We start from the raw sequence: 21,832 nt of genomic DNA, 5'->3' as shown, positions 1-21,832 counted from the left end.
ACAGCTCGAGCTCAGTGAGGTTGGACGGAGAGCATTTGTGAACAGCATTTTTCAGTTCTTTGCACAGATTCTCGATTGGATTCAGGTCTGGACTTTGACTTGGCCATTCTAACACCTGGATATGTTTATTTTTGAACCATTCCATTGTAGATTTTGCTTTATGTTTTGGATCATTGTCTTGTTGGAAGACAAATCTCCGTCCCAGTCTCAGGTCTTTTGCAGACTCCATCAGGTTTTCTTCCAGAATGGTCCTGTATTTGGCTCCATCCATCTTCCCATCAATTTTAACCATCTTCCCTGTCCCTGCTGAAGAAAAGCAGGCCCAAACCATGATGCTGCCAACACCATGTTTGACAGTGGGGATGGTGTGTTCAGCTGTGTTGCTTTTACGCCAAACATAACGTTTTGCATTGTTGCCAAAAAGTTCAATTTTGGTTTCATCTGACCAGAGCACCTTCTTCCACATGTTTGGTGTGTCTCCCAGGTGGCTTGTGGCAAACTTTAAACGACACTTTTTATGGATATCTTTAAGAAATGGCTTTCTTCTTGCCACTCTTCCATAAAGGCCAGATTTGTGCAATATACGACTGATTGTTGTCCTATGGACAGAGTCTCCCACCTCAGCTGTAGATCTCTGCAGTTCATCCAGAGTGATCATAGGCCTCTTGGCTGCATCTCTGATCAGTCTTCTCCTTGTATGAGCTGAAAGTTTAGAGGGACGGCCAGGTCTTGGTAGATTTGCAGTGGTCTGATACTCCTTCCATTTCAATATTATCGCTTGCACAGTGCTCCTTGGGATGTTTAAAGCTTGGGAAATATTTTTGTATCCAAATCCGGCTTTAAACTTCTTCACAACAGTATCTCGGACCTGCCTGGTGTGTTCCTTGTTCTTCATGATGCTCTCCGCGCTTTTAACGGACCTCTGAGACTATCACAGTGCAGGTGCATTTATACGGAGACTTGATTACACACAGGTGGATTGTAGTTATCATCATTAGTCATTTAGGTCAACATTGGATCATTCAGAGATCCTCACTGAACTTCTGGAGAGAGTTTGCTGCACTGAAAGTAAAGGGGCTGAATAATTTTGCACGCCCAATTTTTCAGTTTTTGATTTGTTAAAAAAGTTTGAAATATCCAATAAATGTTGTTCCACTTCATGATTGTGTCCCACTTGTTGTTGATTCTTCACAAAAAAATACAGTTTTATATCTTTATGTTTGAAGCCTGAAATGTGGCAAAAGGTCGCAAAGTTCAAGGGGGCCGAATACTTTCGCAAGGCACTGTACATACTACCTCAATTGGGCCGACCAACCAGTGCTCCCGCACATTGGCTAACCGGGCTATCTGCATTGTATCCCACGCACCACCCGCCAACCCCTCTTTTACAGTACTGCTACTCTCTGTTCATCATATGTGCATAGTCACATTAACCATATCTACATGTACATACTACCTCAATCAGCCTGACTAACCAGCCTGACTTACTTTTATAGCCTCGCTACTGTATATAGCCTGTCTTTTTACTGTTGTTTTATTTCTTTACCTACCTTTTGTTCACCTAATACCTTTTTTGCACTATTGGCTAGAGCCTGTAAGTAAGCACTTCACTGTAAGGTCTGTTGTATTCAGCGCACGTGACAAATAAACTTTGATTTGATGTAAACTTCCGACTTCAACTGTAGATGGCCCTAGCTAGCAAAAAGACAGTGCTAGACCACAACAGATAAAGACAAAGAATATAATTGTCATACTCCTGGAGATATCAGGAGTCCTCGGGATATAGAATGAAGCACTAACATGAATCATGTGTATGTAGACTTATGTAGTTTTCCAATAGACTCCATTTCCTTCATTTTCTTTCCTTCACGAATGCTGATCTGAAAGGAAAGGAGGGTGCTGAGAAAAATGGGACAGCCTTTGGGTAGGATAAATCCCAATACCCAACATTTCCTCCTGCTGTGAAGCAAGTGTGAAATTATCTTTCCATAGTTGTATATATTTCTGTCACAAGAGCAAACCCAGAGTCATACAGACAGACAGACAGACAGGTTGGGTCTGTTCATCTGTCAGACAGCCAGGTGACAGGGGACATCTCTCTGTGCCACAGAGTCTCAGGAAACACTACACTTAAAGGCTACCATGGCTAGGTATTAAACAGTACATCTACTTCCTCTTCCAACCTGGCAGACTTCTTGTGGAGGTAAACTTCTCAGGAAAGTAACAAGTTATTTTCAGTGCCACGGGCCAGTTTTTGGGGTGAATAGTGCTAAGGGCGTCACTATAGACCCTGGTTCGATCCTGGGCTATATCACAACCGGTCGTGATTGGGAGTCCCATAGAAATGCTAACCTCTCAGCATTACAATATTTGATATTTGTACATCTGTAACGTTGTCACTAATCATTATTCACAAAAAAATACCCTCAAACTAAAGCTGACAGCTGCACTTTAATCTCTTCCGAGTGGCGCAGTGGTGTAAGGCACTGCAAGAGGCATCACTACAGTCCCTGGTTCAAATCCAGGCTGTATCACATCTGGCTGTGATTGGGAGTCCCATAGGGTGGTGCACAATTGGCCCAGTGCTGCTGGGGTAGGCTGTCATTTTAAGTAAGAACTTGCCTAGTTAAATAAAGGTATGAGAATAATACATTTGAATTCAATCACTTTTTGACAGCTCCCCTTTCGAGTTGGGGTATGCAAAATGGGTCAACTTTGAGAACATTTATCTCCTGAATGTTTTAGCATTCAGGTCCTGTTTTGTTGAAATCAAAAGGGATGCTATCAAAATGGATTTAATTCAAATGGAATTACCAGTAAGTGAAAATAGACTAAAATTGTGAATCAACAATATTTCGCTAAAGCTGTCAAGCACCGACAATTACAGTCAACAGGGCTCTTCTGACACAAAATGTCTGCTGTGCTGTGAAAAGTGAGTGGGCTGTAATATAGAAAGCAGAGTACTCCACAAGCACAAGTCTGAACCAGTGACCATGGAGAGCAACAACCAACAAACGACTGAGTTCTTGTTCTTTCTGACCTCATTCCCACATAGAACTCTAGAGACATTGCATCCCAGCACTCCACAGTTCCAGTAGGTGGGGTCAGGGGTCAGTCAACAGAACAAGTGATGGTTTTAACAGTGTCACTCAGAAGCTGTACATTAATGAAACACACACACACTCATTGCTTTGACAGAGTATTGACAGTGTTCCTATCATTGATACAACTCTTACATTGAGCTTCTTTAGGTAATAAAGAGAGAGAGAAACAGACAGACATTTCCCTTGTTGCCACAAGAAAAGGGCAACCAGTAGAGCGCAAACAACATTACAACCTATATTTATCTGTTTCTATAGTTTCCCTTTCATACTTCAACTATTGGCACGTTGTTACAACACTGTACATAGCCGATAATAAAATTTGAACTGTCTTTATTATTTTACAGTTTTTCTCAATTGCTAAAACACTAAAACCCATTGGCTGAACAAAGTTCTCAGTTGGCTGGACTCATTTAGCTAATTATGCAGTCTGTTGTCAATACCTTAAACCATTTCACATGGTAAAACACAATTTGCAGATCTCACTTAGACTTTTCTAACCCTGAACATTGTGCTTTCCATTTATTAACAGTACTGACTGTTCAATAGATTTTGACTGGTTGCAGGTTCATATCAACAACGAACAAGAATTACATGATCACAGAGACAAAGGACAAGTTTGTGAGATGCAGGTTACAGTACTGTAAAAATATAGGTACAAGGAGGAGGAAGAACAAAAAACAAAATTGCAAAGAGTAGTAATTTCTGATCAATTTTGAGCTACTATGAAATAACATGTTTTCGTTCATAAAAAGACAATGACGGAAATATATGAATATTTATTTAAAAATTTAAAAGATTAAAAATGTACTTCTCCCTGAGAATTGTATGTTTTGAACAATGTGTTTTCTATTTTTCTGTGTATTGTTTACTGACTGCTTGAGAGTGTATATCATTTTGATCACTTTGTTTATGATTTGAGAGCAGTGTTTGATTTTGAACACAGGTAAAACTGTTTTGAGGCGAATGTTTAATTTTGCAAGAGGAGTCAGAGGTTATGTAAATAGTGCTTGAAGATGAGGTTTTGTGTTTAATGTTTTCATGAAATGGAGCAAGGTTTCAGAAATTGTGTTTTAGCAATTGAGAAAAACTGTAAAATGTGCTATGTTTACTGTTAATTTCCCTAGTTTATTTCCCTTTTGTTTATTTTCTATTTCACTTGCTTTGGCAATGTAAACATATGTTTCTCGCACCAATAAAGCTTTTGAATTGAATTGAGAGAGAGAATGATAGAGTGAGAGACAGACAGACAGAGAGAGAGAGGAGAGACAATGAAATAATGACGAGAGAGAGAGAGAGAGGGGCATACACAGACAGAGAGCAAGCCAGGCACAGAGTGCAGGAGGTAAAGAGATTATTAGTTCTGGTGGCGGTAGTGAGTTCTGGCTGGCGGAAGCTCTCTCTCTCTCTCCATGTGGGTGATTCTGGAAAGAGGAGGGGAGGAGATGCAGAGAGGAAAGGCACTGATAGATTTGTATGATAGCAGCCCTCTCAGTACCCATAAAACAGTTTGTTCAATCCACAGCCACAACCATCTATGTCTGGTTAGGACATGATGAAAGAGCTGAGAGGTGGAAAACAAGTCCCTATAGACCAGGTTCTACTGTCATATTGATTATCTTAGCAGTCCTCCTCCTGTCTTTCATCACCTCTCTGTCTGAAGGTTTGATTTTGTCTGGTTGTTGCTGGTTGACTAAATTAATACGAAAATGTATGCCACATGATTGTAAGTTGCTTTGGAAAAAAGTGTCTGCTAAATGGCATATATAATGAATGAATGAATGAATGAATGAATGAATGTACGCCCACTTGCGGTGCAGATTAAAGGGAAAAATAAAAACCTGTGTGAGCCTTTTAATTAGCAGTCTGGCTGTTGCTCAATTAGGAAACATTTACAGCTGTGCCAAGACACACACAACCACCCCTCACATACCCACATATGCACCCACACACACACACACACACACACGCACGCACGCACGCACGCACGCACACACACACACACACACACACACACACACACACACACACACACACACACACACACACACGCATGCACGCATACACACACACACACACGCACGCACGCACACACTCGCACTCACACACACACTTAAATTACTGCCATGTTCGCAGATGTGCTAGTGTGTGCCACCCCGCCACCCCTTCCCTCACCCATTTCATATCACCACCACCTCATTATACGATAACAAGCCCTGGAGTGGGGCCAGGACACTATTAGAAGAGGGTGTGAGGGATGTGTGTGTGTGTGTGTGTGTGTGTGTGTGTGTGTGTGTGTGTGTGTGTGTATGTGTGTGTGTGTGTTTGTGTGTGTGTGTGTGTGTAGAATCCTGAGACAGGAAGTTGACAGCCGACCCATCTGTTGTGCACACAAGGGGAGCGAGGGGGAGAGAGAGAGAGAATGAGAGCGAGAGGAAGAGGGCAGTGGACAGGAGAGCATGGTAAGGGCAGTGTGTGTGTGCATGTGTGTCCGTGCATGTGTTAGTATATATGTGGAGGCAACCGATGAGAAACATGATCTGCACTAGAACACTAGAACAGTAAATTGCTGGAGTGGCAGAGCGGGGACAGGGGCGAGGGGCAAAGGGTGTGTGGGTAGATGTCAGTGTACTATCACTGGAGGGTGACAGGGACAGGAACCGTTAGGGCAGGATTAGCACTGGGGGCCAAGTTTAGCCACAACCTGCTGGCTTTATTTTCACTGCTCAAAGAGCCTTTAAAACGGGGACCGAGGCCAGTGTGAAGTGGGGCAGCTATGGCTGGAAGCATCCATGTCTGGATCCGGAATGTTGAGGTGTCAAAGAACCTGGCTGTCAGATATTCTATTTCATCTAATCTCATCCCACAAAGGAAATGGAAGGCCATGACCAGATCCAGAACTAGAGGCCCCGTAGATTATGTGTCTGTCCACAGTCCCTTCCTTATGGGTGGTGGACCTTCAAATAGATTCAGGTTTTATAAGTTCTATGTACGGGATATGCATGGTATACATGGTATACATGGTATAGACTGTCCAACGAAATGCTTACTTGCAGGTTCCTTCTCGACAATGCAGCAACAATAAGAAATAATTAAATATTAGAATATGAACATAAAGTAAAAGTTTCAATAGAAGAGAATAATACATGTTAGCATAAATATAATACATGAAGGCACAATTTATAGTCCAATATTTACACGTGATTGGGGGAAGGGGGAATGGGGGGCAAGTTCAGAAACTGAGCGGTGTAATAAGAGTCTGGCAGCAGAAGTTGTGATGTGTGTGTAGCATGAATGTACACTGAGTGCACAAAACATTAAGAACACCTTCGTAATATTGAGTTGCACCCCCCTCCCCCCTTTTGCCATCAGAACAGATTCAATTCATCGGGGCATGGACTCTACAAGGAGTCAAAAGGGTTCCACAGAGATACTGGCCCATGTTGACTACAACGCTTCTCACAGTTGTGTCAACTTGGATGGATGTTTGTTGGGTGGTGGATTATTCTTGATACACACGGGAAACTGTTGAGCGCAAGAAAAACAAGACAGCAGCCTTGCAGTTCTCGACACAAACCAGTTCGCCTGGCACCTACTACCATACCCCGTTCAAAGGCACTTTAATCTTTTGTCTTGCCCATTCACACTCTGAATAGCACACATAGAGTTGAAGCCGGAAGTTTACATACACCTTAGCCAACTACATTTAAACTCAGTTTTTCACAATTCCTGACATTTAATCCTAGTAGAAATTCCCTGTCTTAGGTTAGTTAGGATCACCACTTTATTTTAAGAATGTTAAATGTCAGAATAATAGCAGAGAGAATTATTTACTTCAGCTTTTATTTCTTTCATCACATTCCCAGTGGGTCAGAAGTTTACATTCACTCAATTAGTATTTGGTAGCATTGCCTTTAAATTGTTTAACTTGGGTCAAACGTTTCGGGTAGCCTTCCACAAGCTTCCCCCAATAAGTTGGGTCAATTTTGCCCATTCCTCTTGAAAGAGCTGGTGTAACTGAGTCAGGTTTGTAGGCCTCCTTGCTCACAAACGCTTTTTCAGTTCTGCCCACAAAATGTTCAATGGGGTTGAGGTCAGGGCTTTGTGATGGCCACTCCAATACCTTGACTTTGTTGTCCTTAAGCCATTTTGCCACAACTTTGGAAGTATGCTTGTGGTCATTGTCCATTTGGAAGACCCATTTGCGACCAAGCTTTAACTGATGTCTTGAGATGTTGCTTCAATATATCCACATAATTTTCCTGCCTCATGAAGCCATCTATTTTGTGAAGTGCACCAGTCCATCCTGCAGCAAAGCACCCCCACAACATGATGCTGTCACCCCCGTGCTTCACGGTTGGGATGGTGTTCTTCGGCTTGCAAGCCTCCCCCTTTTTCCTCCAAACATAACGATGGTCATTATGGCCAAACAGTTCTATTTTTATTTCATCAAAACAGAAGACATTTCTCCAAAAAGTACAATATTTTTCCCCATGTGCAGTTGCAAACCGTGGTCTGGCTTTTTATGGCGGTTTTGAAGCAGTGGCTTCTTCCTTGATGAGTGGCCTTTCAGGTTATGTCGATATTGGACTCGTTTTACTGTGGATATAGATACTTATATACTGGTTTCCACCAGCATCTTCACAGTGTCTTCACTTTGTCATTATGAGGTATTGTGTGTAGAAGAAAAAAAGAGTGAGAAAAACATTCTATTTAATCAATTTTGAATTCATGCTGTAACACAACAAAATGTGGAATAAGTCAAAGGGTATGATGAATACATTCTTTAGGCACTGTCCTTAACTACCAACCACCCTCATCCTGCAACCTCACCCCCTCCAGAGCCCTGTATGGCTTGTCATGTCACAACAGAGGTGCCGTCTGTGAGAGCAAGGGTGAAGGGTCAGGTTGCCAGTCCCCATCCCCATACGCATACCCTTCTATATATAGAGAGGTAGTTTCCTGTGCCCTGTAATGCGGGGCATTAAAACAGTAAAGGCCAGAGGACAGGAAGAGCCAGCATGAGGCCCAGAGAGCCTGGCGTACTACACATTCCCCCTAGCTGTCAATCATCAGACCAACCCATCATGACATCAGAGTGATACTAACTATAGTATAGTCACTCTAGTATTGTGTCACCACTATATTCTCTCTGGTACGCTGTTGGATCCACTATTATTGAGAAATTATTTGAATGTGCTTAGTTTGTGATGGTGTGGAGTAAAAACATTTGTGTAAAGCTCTTTAATATTCTTAATAAACCATTATGTTTTTGTAGTTTCACATTTTAGTGATCTTGGAAATGCATTGTTTGAAGATTCAGATCATAGCACATGGAAATCCTAAGTCCACAAACTTAAAATAATTGGCTAATCTACAGAGTTATATAGTTGAGCTGACTAAACTCAACAAAAAAAGAACATTGTTCTGTGTAATTGCGGGATATTCTTTGGGTGATGAAACAAGTAGTTTTTTATAAAAACATAATTTTATGTGATGTCAGAGCGCCAGTCCGCCCACACTAGTTGCCGCTCAACTCCATCATAAATCGTGGAGTTGATTTTAATTAGCTACCTATAGCTATGCATAGAGAGTCCTGCTTCCTCTCCACATCACAGCATTAACACACTCCAGTATCCTATATCTGCTAAATCAAATCAAATGTATTTGTCACATACACATGGTTAGCAGGTGTTAATGAAAGTGTTGCGAAATGCTTGTGCTTCTAGTTCCGACCATGCAGTAATAACCAACGAGTAATCTGACCTAACAATTTCACAGCAACTACAGCAACTACAAGTGTAAAGGAATTAATACAAATATGTACATAAAAATACATAAATGAGTGATGGCCGAACAGCATCGGCAAGATGCAGTGGATGGTATAGGGTACAGTATACACATATGAGATGAGTAATGTAGGGTATGAGAACATTATATAAAGTGGCATTGTTTAAAGTGGCTGGAGATACATTTAATTACTGTACATCAAGATGGCAAGATGCAGTAGATGGTATAGCGTACAGTATATACATATGAGATGAGTAATGTAGGGTAAGTAAACATTATATAATATAAAGTGGCTAGTGATAAATTGATTACATAAATTTTTCCATTATTAAAGTGGCTGGAGTTGAGTCAGTATTCTGGCAGCAGCCACTCAATGTTAGTGATGGCTGGTTAACAGTCTGATGGCCTTGAGATAGAAACTGTTTTTCAGGGTGAACAGGCAGTGACTCGGGTGGTTGTTGTCCCTGATGATCTTTTTGGCCTTCCTGTGACATCCGGTGGTGTAGGTGTCCTGGAGGGCAGGTAGTTTGCCCCTGGTGATGCGTTGTGCAGACCTCACTACCTGCTGCTGTGCCTTCTTCACCACGCTGTCTGTGTGGGTGGACCATTTCAGTTTGTCTGTGATGTGTACCCCGAGGAACTTAAAACTCTCCACCCTCTCCACTACTGTCCTGTCAATGTAGATAGGGGGCTGCTCCCTCAAGTCCATGATCATCTCCTTTGTTTTGTTGACATTGAGTGTGAGGTTATTTTCCTGACACCACACCTCGAGGGCCCTCACCTTCTCCCTGTTGGCCGTCTCGTCGTTGTTGGTAATCAAGTCTACCACTGTAGTGTTGTCTGCAAACTTGATGATTGAGTTGGAGACGTGCATGGCCACACAATCGTGGATGAACAGGGAGTACAGGAGATGGCTGAGAATGCACCCTTGTAGGGACCCAGTTTTAAGGATCAGCGGGGTGGAGATGTTGTTACCTACCGTCACCACCTGGGGGCGGCCAGTCATGAAGTCCAGGACCCAGTTGCACAGGGCGGGGTCGAGACCCAGGGTCTTGAGCTTAATGGCGAGTTTGGAGGGTACTATGGTGTTAAATGCTGAGCTGTAGTCAATTAACACCATTCTTACATAGGTATTCCTCTTGTCCAGATGGGTTAGGGCAGTGTGCAGTGTGATGGCGATTGCGTCGTCTGTGGACCTATTGGGGCGGTAAGCAAATTGGAGTGGGTCTAGGGTGTCAGGTAGGGTGGAGGTGATATAGTCCTTGACTAGTCTCTCAAAGCACTTCATGATGACGGAAGTGAGTGCTACATTTAGACCGGAAGTGAGTGCTACATTTAGTCATTTAGCTCAGTTACCTTAGCTTTCTAGGGAACAGGAACAATGGTGGCCCTCTTGAAGCATGTGGGGACAGCAGACTGGGATAAGGATTGATTGAATATGTCTGTAAACAGACCAACCAGCTGGTCTGCGCATGCTCTGAGGACGCGACCGGGGATACCTTCTGGGCCTGTAGCCTTGCGAGGGATAACACGTTTAAATGTTTTACTCACGTTGGCTGGGGCTGGTTTTTCTTTTGTAGTCCGTGATTGACTGTAGACCCTGCCACATACCTCTCGTGTCTGAGCCGTTGAATTGCGACTCCACTTTGTCTCTGTACTGACACTTAGCTTGTTTGATTGCCTTGCGGAAGGAATAGCTACACTGTTTGTATTCGGTCATGTTTCCGGTCACCTTGCCCTGATTAAAAGCAGTGGTTCGCAAGTTCAGTTTTGCGCAAATGCTGCCATCAATCCACGGTATTTGGTTGGGGAATGTTTTATAGATACTGTGGGTACAACATCACAGATGCACTTACTAATAAACTAGCACACCGAATCAGCGTATTCGTCAATGTTGTTGCTCGCCGCAATGCGGAACATATCCCAGTCCACGTGATCGAAGCAATCTTGAAGCGTGGAATCTGATTGCTCGGACCAGCGTTGAACAGACCTGAGCGTGGGAGCTTCCTGTTTTAGTTTCTGTCTATAGGCTGGAAGCAACAAAACGAAGTCGTGGTCAGCTTTTCCGAAGGGAGGGCGGGGGAGGGCCTTAAATGCATTGTGGAAGTTAGAATAACAGTGGTCTAGGGTTTTGCCAGTCCTGGTAACACAATCGATATGCTGATAGAATTTGGGATGCCTTGTTTTCAGATTAACCTGGGTGTGTGTATGTGTGTGGCTATGCGTGCGTGCGTGCGTGATACAGTCACTCCACCGACATGTCATGATTTGAAGATGTGAACTGCAGTTGGCGTTGCGTGGGAAAATGATCTCCTGCTTAGCTGTGAGGATCGTCTCTATGCTCTCCAGGTCTTGACAGGTACGCACCACACCACGCCATCCAGTGCCAGGTAACATTATGTTTAGGGACTTTGTTCCCTTTGATGGGCTGCTTTGCTCAAAGGCCATCGCCTTCAGGAAGTGCCTCAGGGAATGTATGTGTGTGTGTACCCAAAAGCCCTAACCTGGGAATACCTGGAAAAACCAGTTGTTCAGTGAGTCAGTCAATCATTCAGTCAGTCAGTGTGACCGGAATCACTGTGTGTACTTCTATGTACATGTTCAGTCACATTTTGGACGTTTAACCAAAAGAGCATAATGTGGCAGACATGTCATACAACTCTGGGGGTGTGACAATGTGTTAATTGCTATTTGTATTGGACAACTGCTGCATTTCAGGGACTAGATGTCCCAACCTTTGTGGTTAAAGGACAGCCATATGTTTGTGAATGGCTCCTTCTTAGTCATCTGGCTGATAATTGTCATGAAAACACACACACACACACACACACACAGCATGTCAGATGGTTAAAGTGGAACTGGTCTAACCGAGGAGTTGGAAGTATACTTATGTAAATATGTCACTGTGTGACCTGACCACTGTTTGAACACTGTGTGAAAAACTACTACAAACTGTCGAGAAATTAAGAAAGACATTGTTAGAAGGAAGTAGAGAAAATAGTAATTTATTAATAACTTATCATTTCTTTACATTCGTAAGACAGGAGTGTGGACTGGAGGAGTGGTGAGGGTTGAATCCAAGATGGCTTCTCCCACCGACAGTTCTTCTCTCAGGAATGAGAGAAAGCCAAATCCACCCATAATTTAGATTATTTTCTAAAACAACAAAAAACTGCATTTCACAGAATTTCCCTGAAGAGGCAAGGCCTCCTTTTTTGTTAACATCTCCCAGACTTTGTAAGCCTTGAACACAGATAAGCATTCACTTGCATTAACCCTAATTGTTCCTCACTAAACACCAACAGAAAGTAGCCACCTTAAATTGGCTTCATTAAAGGTATTTCCACCAAACTTAACAAATTACAACTCACGTTTCTTAACATAGGCATGCACTGACAGTTTCAGTGATTTGTTGTAGAATTATTTTTGCTATGGTTCAATTCGGGTAGAATTGTGATTGAAGGTGAAAGCATAGCTCTGGGAAAGCCCTTTGAGGGTTAATGCACAATAACACATCTATATACAGAACTAAGGCATACAACCTGACTGATTTGTGTGAGGGTGGGGGCAAAAAACGCCTGTCGGCTGAAATTACATTTAGAGCAAATATGATATATATTACACATATACACAATTTTACGATTCTTGGAAAACCTCCTACATTTTTTGGCATAATAAACTTAGATACTGATCAATATACAGTTGGTTGGCTTACATAAAATAAGATTAAAAAAAGAATAATCAGTACCCACTTGTTGCAAAGGGTATATACTAGACAAGAACAAGGTTTTACTGTATTGTCTTTTATATTAAGATATATACACTTGTATAAATGATTAAAATGACTCCACACATGTAAAATCGAGTTCAATACAATGTGCCGTCTAATCGGGGATGTTTCAACCCCAAACAGGCAAGTCTTCGCAGAAGACAAGTAATATGCACCCCAAAAAATTATGAAGGTGCAAGTGCTAGCCCAAAAAACAAAAGTACTTAGAATCATATATATGTTCAGATAGAACAATCATGTCTCTTTGGCACACCAGCCTTTCGTCGTGAAGCTAAACGTACACAAGACCATCAGATCACTTAACGTCTCTTTCAAAGCATTGACATAATTTTTTTTAGGCAAAAACCTCATCGAGTCCAATAGCAATATATGGTTCTAGAAAGTTCATGTGCTTTGTCTTTCTTTCGCTTGCCCCTCTTTTCTCTCTCTTTCTTTATTTGTCCCCATTTTTGCAGCAGCTGCTTGTGAGCCCTCGGGCAGATCGACCACGTGCCCCCTTCAGAGTCCATGCTTGGCAGCTGTCACCTCAAGCCAACTGTGTCAACAACGGCATGATGTCACCGTGTCACAACAGGTGATGGAAATAAAGTAGAGAAACAATTCAGCGTTTCATGAGGTTTCATTACACCTCTGAGCCAGTAAGGGGGTGATGGTGGCGCTGCCTCACGTGGACTCCAGAGGGTCCAGCTGGAAGACGTTGTGGTTGGTGGGGGTGGTGAAGTACAGAGGTTGTGTGGGGGTCACCACCCGGTTATCACAGGGGCTCTTCAGGCCCAGGGTGCGCTCAAAGTCCAGGAGTTGGCCCATGAAGTTGAAGTTGGGCGAGATGTTGGACTTCTTCATCTTGACGATGTCGTAGGCGTCGTTCATGGACAGGTTGAGCTTCTGCATGAGGTAGGCTACGGTTACCGTCACGGAGCGGCTGATGCCGGCCAGACAGTGGACCAGGACGCCACATTTTTGACCGCGAGCCTCATCTGAGAAGGACAGGAACAAAGAGGAAGAACAAGTTACATACTTTTGTCAGATATTCATCATTTGTATTTAGAGAAAACACAGCGACACAAAACAGATAGATATTCTGAAAATGAGAAATGCCTACTGTGAAGAGACTAGTGTAAGGGAAACAACAGTCACATTCAAGAAGTAGACTCTACACTACAGTTAATGCTGTAGTGCTGTAGTGCTAAATGCTAATCGGTTGTAGTCAACATTGACTGGACCATTTCCACATTTAAGCAGCAGAAGTCTGAAATGATCGTAACAGTCTCCTGCACACGTCAATCAACAAATGGCTGCGGTCTGGTACTCTATGCATAAACAGAGCCAACATTCTTTCATTTGGTCAGGAGTACCACAACTTGGAAATGTACTATTAACGCTCTATCAAGTCATTCTTCAGCCGGCCCGGTTACTTGACAATGGTGCCATTTGGGCGTGTAAACGTAGGAGTCATGAGGGCACCCTGTCAGGGCTTACAGGATGTCAACAGAGCCTGTAAATGGCTCTCTTTGTGAAAGGAAAACATCGCTGCACTGTCCTAGATTACTTTCAATGGCCGTTTCCTTCCTGTTGTGTTCAAATTACCCCCTCCCTCCCCCTCTCCAATTTCCACACAGGCCTTTGTATTACAATTACACAAGGCTGGGGGTAAGCTAGGCCCCGGCTGCAGACAAAAAAAGCAGACAGGAAGTATTCCATTGAAGTTTAATCATTGTAATTGGGAGCAGTTTATAGTATGGACCATACAGCTAGAATAGTATTTCTCTGCTTGGCACAACAGCATGAATCTTGTTCCCTCTGTAAATCCCTCCTTAACTGACTTAATAAGAAAGTACCCAAGGACACCTATTATCCAAATTGCACAACAATAACTAAATAACTTCCTGGTGATATGCAGATATCTTACTAATAAGATGTCTGTGCTGTGGGCCTGTGGCTTTCTTTCACTTGCTAGGCCAATCACTGTTATATAGGCGTAAATATACAACTACATTTATTACCCTCAATTCATTCTGTGGTGATGTAAAATACGTCTGCTTTATATATATATTAACCCTGCACCTTAAAATAAATTGTTGTGTGTAAAATGTAATTTGAGAGCTATCCGTGTGCTTGAATAGAAGGTATTGTGCTTACCTATGAAGCCAATGGCCTCTGGGAAGAACTGGGACAGATTCTGGCTCCAGTGATCTGAGATGGGGATCTGCTTGTACTTGAATTCCCCTGCGTTCTCGAACATGTTGGGCAGGTTGGGAGTCACGTTCAGAATGTACTTGATGCCAAACTCTTCCAGAATATCCAGGTTGGTGGAATCCTTGGCGCAGCCCAGGTAGAGGTGCGGGAGGATCTCCACTGGGAAGGAGGGCTGGGGGTTGGAGAGGGGACTGCCGTCTGAGTCTGTGGCGCTGCTCGGGTCACGGTCGATGTCGGACTCGATATCCGAGGAGTCTGAGCTTATCCGCAGCCCCCCGAGGCCGAGCACCTGGGCCGTAGGAGAACTGCTGTTGAAAGAGCCGACCAGATTGGTCTCGCACTGGGCAGGGAACTCGGCTTGGAATTTGCTGAAACCACCTGTAAGATGAATTAAATAATAGTGTTAGACAAATCCATTGATTAAAAACAGGCCTCGGCTACTCTATGTTGTGACCTAATACACCTGCATTATCCTATGCGTTTTTGCGCAAAATGCACCCAAAATATCACTTATTCATTATTATTCACCAAATTTGGCCTACATTTTAGTGTGAAATGTGTGCTTCTGGAAAGAATAACAAAACTCACCCTCAAGGTAAAAAGCCTTGTAGCCCTCGTCTTTCATCCTCTTCAGGAGCAAGCCCAGCACCGAGCCCCCGTTGACATTTTCGTTCCATTCCCTGCTGTACTCGTCATATAGCACAATGGTATCCGTCTTGCACCTCCGCGCAAATCTCTCCCGGTCCTCACCGTTTGAGAGCAAGGACTTGATGGAAAGATTGCCCTTCTTCAGCCGCCGGAGCATCAGGCTCGGGATGGCCACGTTAATCGCCGTTTCAACGTGCGAGGACTCGTATAGCTCCTGCGCTCTGCAGTCCATTACCAACAGGCAGTCTTTGCGCGTCTTGAGGTGCTCCTGCAGCCACTCCACGGTCTTGCTGATAGCCATTACCGATTCGAACTGAACGGGCTTGAGCTTGTCAAGCATTTAGCAACAAAAAACAATTGTCACTTCACTGCAGGAAAATGATGTGCTTGGTCCCTTTTAGGCTACCGCAAAAAAAAACGTCCACAACAACAGAACGTTATGAGGACTGGATCATTGAAGAAACGGCAACGCAGACTGATCGAGATAAAATATATTCTGGAATAATTTAAGAAATTAAAAATTATATATTGTTTTTCTCACGACCTTGGCTGTTTTGTAGGCCTAGTTTGAAACGAAATCAACAAAACAAGATTGTTTCTTAAATATCCGACTGTAGATTGCCTATAGGCCTACACTAGCAGTAACACTCATTCATGCAGATGCGTGAAGAATGTCCCATGTATTTATCAATGACTCACTGGCCAGCACAGACGTTGTCTTCGTGTTATATAACTGCCGCTTTCGCATAGAAAATATTATTCTTCTGTAAAAATCTAAATAAGAGGGATTGATTGCAGTTCAGTTACAGATGCAAAGCACTTGAATTTCCAATAATGTATTCTGTTGTCGTCTATTCCCAACGTTCTCGTTGTGAATAAGCGTATTTTGTTCTTGTCGACACTGGTTCGTCGATGTGCTCTCTGCAGCGCCAAACTAGTGAATGGTTACAAACCCGAGGTGTTTCAATGGATACATTATATCGGCCAGCCAATCAGAGGGTGCCGAGCAGTCGTCGCCCTGGAAACGGGGCCGGGTGGAACGGACTGTGGTGATGAATTGTTAATAACTTTGTCATTCACAAAAAAAAAAGCAAAGAATTTCCGCTCCGGATAAAGTGAGTTCAAACAAACAGAAGTGGCACTGCAGGGGAAGGAAGGAGAAGGCTATTACTTTAGTGCGTAGAGGGGGATCCTACCTTGTGCTCAGATTTCTTAATGCCAAAGTTGCGCTATGACAAGTTTATTGCACGGCGAGGCAGAGTTTTAGAGACAATTTATTTGGGGACAGGAGGCACGATTGAATTTTGGAACCCCAGTGAATGTATTTATTTTTCATTGTTGTAATGAAATTTTGTCAATTAAATAAACTATTTTTATGATTCCATAAAATGTTAAAGGATGTAATTATTTAATTAATATATTGCAATTAATTTGGTCTTCTAATTGAACATGCTTTAAAAAGTAGATTCCAATGTAGGCGTATTGGGCGCGAAAGGCTGTTCATAATGCATGCTTAATTCCAGTATCCGTGCCAAAAGTGCACCTGCAGTAGGTAGGCCTATAATGCTAGCCTAGGCTACACAGGATGCGTTTACACAGGCAGCCCAATTCTGATATTTTTCCCAAATAATTGGTCTTTTGACCAATCACATCATATATTTTCACATAAGCTCTTTTTCAGAGCTGATCTGATTAGTCAACAGACCAATTAGTAAAACAAATCAGAATTGGGCTGCCCGTGTAAATTCAGCCACAGAGGATTAATAAATATGTTGGTTTTCTGAAACAGAAGTGCGTGGGTTGGATGCTATAGCACCTCTCGTCTGGGTCTATTTTTATCCGTTCGTTACACTACTCCTTCGGCTCCAGAGCTTTGTGTGGGTGCAATTTCCATTTTATCATGAAAATCTCTATTTTTCTCTCGATCTCTTTCTCTGATAAAACAAACATACAATTAAAAGACTACATTAAAACCACACAATTGCACTACAGTCAACCGGATCTACAGCATTATAACATACACATGTGGTTTTGACTCCGTCATAACGAAACCAACGTTTACTGTGTCATCAAAAGCAACTGTTCGATCCGTTGGACCCGCTAATGGCCGTGCTAAATCTAAATGATGTCCCATTAATAAACACTAGAAGGCCAATCAGCGGTGGAATCCACCAATCAGCTGTGGAATCGGGCATTCCAACGGACTTTCCTACACATGATTACCTCAATTAATACATAGTTCTTTGCAACTTAATACGGAATTTTAACTTCCACGCTTCCACATCCAAGTTTGTGTAGGCCTAAATACATTGCCAGTAACATCGCACAAATGAATTTGGCGACTCCAATGAACCATATTTGATCATCTAAAATCCTCCCAACTAATCCAAAAATGGAACAACAAAACAGATGCCATATGCAGGGAGGGGATTCTAATATCTAAGAATGTTTCTATATTAACTATACAACATATACATTTTTTTTTGTAAGTGAACAATAGAGGGAGAGTTCCCTAAATTCAAACATAAATAAAAACATTTTGACTTGTTAAATGTTGACTTAGGTTGTTAAAAAGCCTTCATAACAATGTAATTACAAAACATAACATGCCAGGTTATGGTGACAATAGTGATAATCTTTTGCCTTAGCTGTCTGTGTCTGGTATACAGAATTTAACAAAATAATCCTATTTTTAGAGTAAACACACACACACACACACACAAACACACACACACACACACACACACACACACACACACACACACACACACACACACACACACACACACACACACACACACACACACACACACACACACACACACACACACACACACAGGATCCTCTCAGACAGAGGCATGTGTGTACATTTTCAGAGCAGTTAACATATGAAATGTGAAGCAGCAGACCTTTGCCCTTCCCCCTGTCACATTCAAATAGTCCCCTAGTAGACAGTGCTCTGGCTGAATGGAGCCAAGCTATTTCCTTTCAGGTTCAAATACATTCTCTCTTTCAGGAACAAATGCCCCCTGCCCCCTTTCCTCCATCCACCCTCTCTCCCTTCCCTCTTTCTCTATAGCCTCTATATCACAAACGGCTTTCTCCCTCCCTATTTCCCTCCCTCCCTCCCGTTAATCTACTTGCCCTCCTTGCTTCTCAGCCGCTGGGTGCTTGTTGACTGACCAGGAAATCCTTTGTTCGTTCACAAAAGCTCCCTGTATCTAGGAGTTGTGGGGTCTGGACTGGAGCTGTGCCGCTGTACAGATGGGGTTGGGGAGGGAGGGTCTGTGTCTGTGTCTGTGTGTGTGTGTGTGTGTGTCTGCGTGTGTGTCTGTGTGTGTGATAATGTGTGTGTGATAATGTGTGTGTGTCTGTGTGTGTGATAATGTGTGTGTGTCTGTGTGTGTGATAATGTGTGTGTGATAATGTGTGTGTGTGTCTGTGTGTGTGATAATGTGTGTTGGCTGAACAGTGCAGCAGCTTATCTTTAACTATGAGCTGTTCCTGATATTTAACTTCTTGTAAGTTCCTTTGGTGGGCCACCAATGGAGAGAAAGTTCCAGACACCCCAGAAAACACAGAGACCCTTCAGACTACTGTCACTGGTTGATAACAACAGAGACCTGTCAGACTACTGTCACTGGTTGATAACCACAGAGACCTGTCAGACTACTGTCACTGGTTGATAACAACAGAGACCTGTCAGACTACTGTCACTGGTTGATAACAGAGACCTGTCAGACTTCTATCACTGGTTGATAACAACAGAGACCTGTCAGACTTCTGTCACTGGTTGATAACAGAGACCTGTCAGACTTCTATCACTGGTTGATAACAACAGAGACCTGTCAGACTTCTGTCACTGGTTGATAACAACAGAGACCTGTCAGACTACTGTCACTGGTTGATAACAGAGACCTGTCAGACTTCTGTCACTGGTTGATAACAACAGAGACCTGTCAGACTACTGTCACTAGTTGATAACAGAGACCTGTCAGACTACTGTCACTGGTTGATAACAACAGAGACCTGTCAGACTTCTGTCACTGGTTGATAACAACAGAGACCTGTCAGACTACTGTCACTGGTTGATAACAGAGACCTGTCAGACTACTGTCACTGGTTGATAACAGAGACCTGTCAGACTACTGTCACTGGTTGATAACAACAGAGACCTGTCAGACTACTGTCACTGGTTGATAACAACTGCAGTCTATCTCCTGTTTTAACAACAATGATGTAATCTGCAGTAGCCTACCCAAATAGACAGACACACATGGGCGTGCAAACACATACACACACAAATATGTACGTTACTCTCATACAAACAGAAAAATCCTCAAAAAGTTCTACAGCTGCACCATCGAGAGCATCCTGACTGGTTGCATCACCTCCTGGTATGGAAACTACTCGGCCTCCGACCACAAGGACACTACAGAGGACAGTGCGTATGGCCCAGTACATCACCGGCGCCAAGCTCCTTGCCATCCAGGACCTCTATACCAGGCGGTGTCAGAGGAAGGCCATAAACATTGCCAAAGACTCCAGCCACCCTAGTCATAGACTGTTCTCTCTGCTACGGCATGGCAAGCGGTACCGGAGGGCCAAGTAAAAGTCCAAAAGGCTTCTTACCAGCTTCTACCCCCAAGCAATAAGGTTGCTAAACAGCTAATCAAATGGCTACCCAAACTATTTTATGCTGCTGCTATTCGCTGTTTATTATCTATGCATAGTCACTTTACCCCTATCTACATGTACATATTATCTCAATTACCTCGACGAACCTGTGCCCACGCACATCGACTCTGTACCGATACCACTTGTATATAGCCTTCTTGTTCTTTTTTTATTGTTGCTCTTTTCTTTTTTACTTTAGTTTATTTAGTAAATCATTTTCATATTTTTCTTAAAACTACATTGTTGGTTAAGGGCTTGTAGGCATTTCACAGTAAGGTCTACCTACACCCTGTTGTGACAAATACAAATTTGATTGGATTTTGATTTGAGAATATGCACTTACTTCAGTGACAACTCATACATTTCAGATAACAGTATCTATGACCCAAGCAAGGTGAATAGGGCACCCTTTTCCATGTGCCCAAATGAGCAGCAGGTTAAATTCCAGTTGGAGCCTGAGATGCTGGTGATGGGACTGAGATCAAGGCTCTGATTGATAGTGGAGACGGGCCCTGTTGCGGGCTCTCTCCACAGCTATTCAAATGGAAATACAGGGGCCTTCATATTGACAACAGGAACAACATGGGGTCTGGAGAACCACAGGGCAGCACACACACCAGACACACTTCCTGTAATGGGATGGAATGAGGATCTGTCCCCCTGACAATCTCACACACACGCACACACCACTCTGCTTTCCTGCGGCTCTAAGGCAGAGGTGGGGTGACCAATGCGGTTTCGTGAGAGGCCACACACACACACACCCTAGTCTAGGCACTCCGGAGACAATGGCGTCTCTACTCTTATCAGTTGGCCCCATCACCCTGTCTCTGCACTGCGTCGGGGCCGTCTGTTGTTGCGCCGGTGTGTGTGTGTGTGTGTATGTGTGTAAAACAGGAGCATAGCTCTCACAAAGACCCAGTAGGTCAAGGGTCATGCACGATGGGGGTGGGCCAGTACGTGTGTGTGTATGCGTTGGTTGTGTGTGTATGTGCGGAGAAAGAGAGCAAGATTTCCTCTTTGCTGGGTGTCCACATCCTCTTCCTTTGATCCACTTCTGTCAGTCTCACTGTCCTCCCCGGAATCTAACCTTCATCTCCTTAATCCAGCGTTGAGAAACATCCTCTGTGTGTTCAACACATTTCGGCATAACTTTACATTGCATAGGCATTATTTCAGGGTAACTGGAGGGGAATCATGTAAATATGGGTTAATAACGGAGTATGTAACTTTCAATGTAACAAGTATGTACAGTTGAAGACGGAAGTTTACATACACTCAGGTTGGAGTCATTAAAACTTGTTGTTCAACCACTCCACAAATGTCTTGTTAACAAACTATAGTTTTGGCAAGTCGGTTAGGACATCTACTTTGTGCATGAGAAGTAATTTTTCCAACAATTGTTTACAGACAGATTATTTCACTTATCACAATTCCAGATTTAAACACATGTAATGTACTGTGTAGTGTGGTTCCCATTTCTCTTTTGGGGCCATTTTGTTACACAAAAATCCCAGAATGGAATGGTAGAATGGAAAATATATATGTGAAAACTAGCAGCCTAAGCAGGTGGCCATGCCAATGTTATGGTCATAATGCTGGAACTATTGACAATACGATAAACAAAGAA

General features: G+C 43.0%; 1 protein-coding gene across 1 annotated transcript; it reads right to left on the bottom strand.

The window, feature by feature from the left end:
• Positions 1–11,880: 11,880 nt before the first annotated feature.
• Positions 11,881–17,879, bottom strand: dusp6 (dual specificity phosphatase 6). The gene is made up of 3 exons (XM_021576685.3): positions 15,466–17,879; positions 14,821–15,255; positions 11,881–13,658 (listed from the first exon to the last, which is right to left on the bottom strand). The coding sequence occupies exons 1-3, from the start codon at positions 15,863–15,865 to the stop codon at positions 13,345–13,347; spliced, it is 1,149 nt and encodes a 382-aa protein (XP_021432360.1). The 5' UTR covers positions 15,866–17,879; the 3' UTR covers positions 11,881–13,344.
• Between the last annotated feature and the right edge of the window lie 3,953 nt (positions 17,880–21,832).

This window comes from Oncorhynchus mykiss, chromosome 2 (assembly GCF_057628025.1).
Source record: "Oncorhynchus mykiss isolate SJ-2025 chromosome 2, ASM5762802v1, whole genome shotgun sequence".
NCBI lineage: Eukaryota > Metazoa > Chordata > Actinopteri > Salmoniformes > Salmonidae > Oncorhynchus > Oncorhynchus mykiss.
This window is presented reverse-complemented; position numbering and strand designations above follow the sequence as displayed.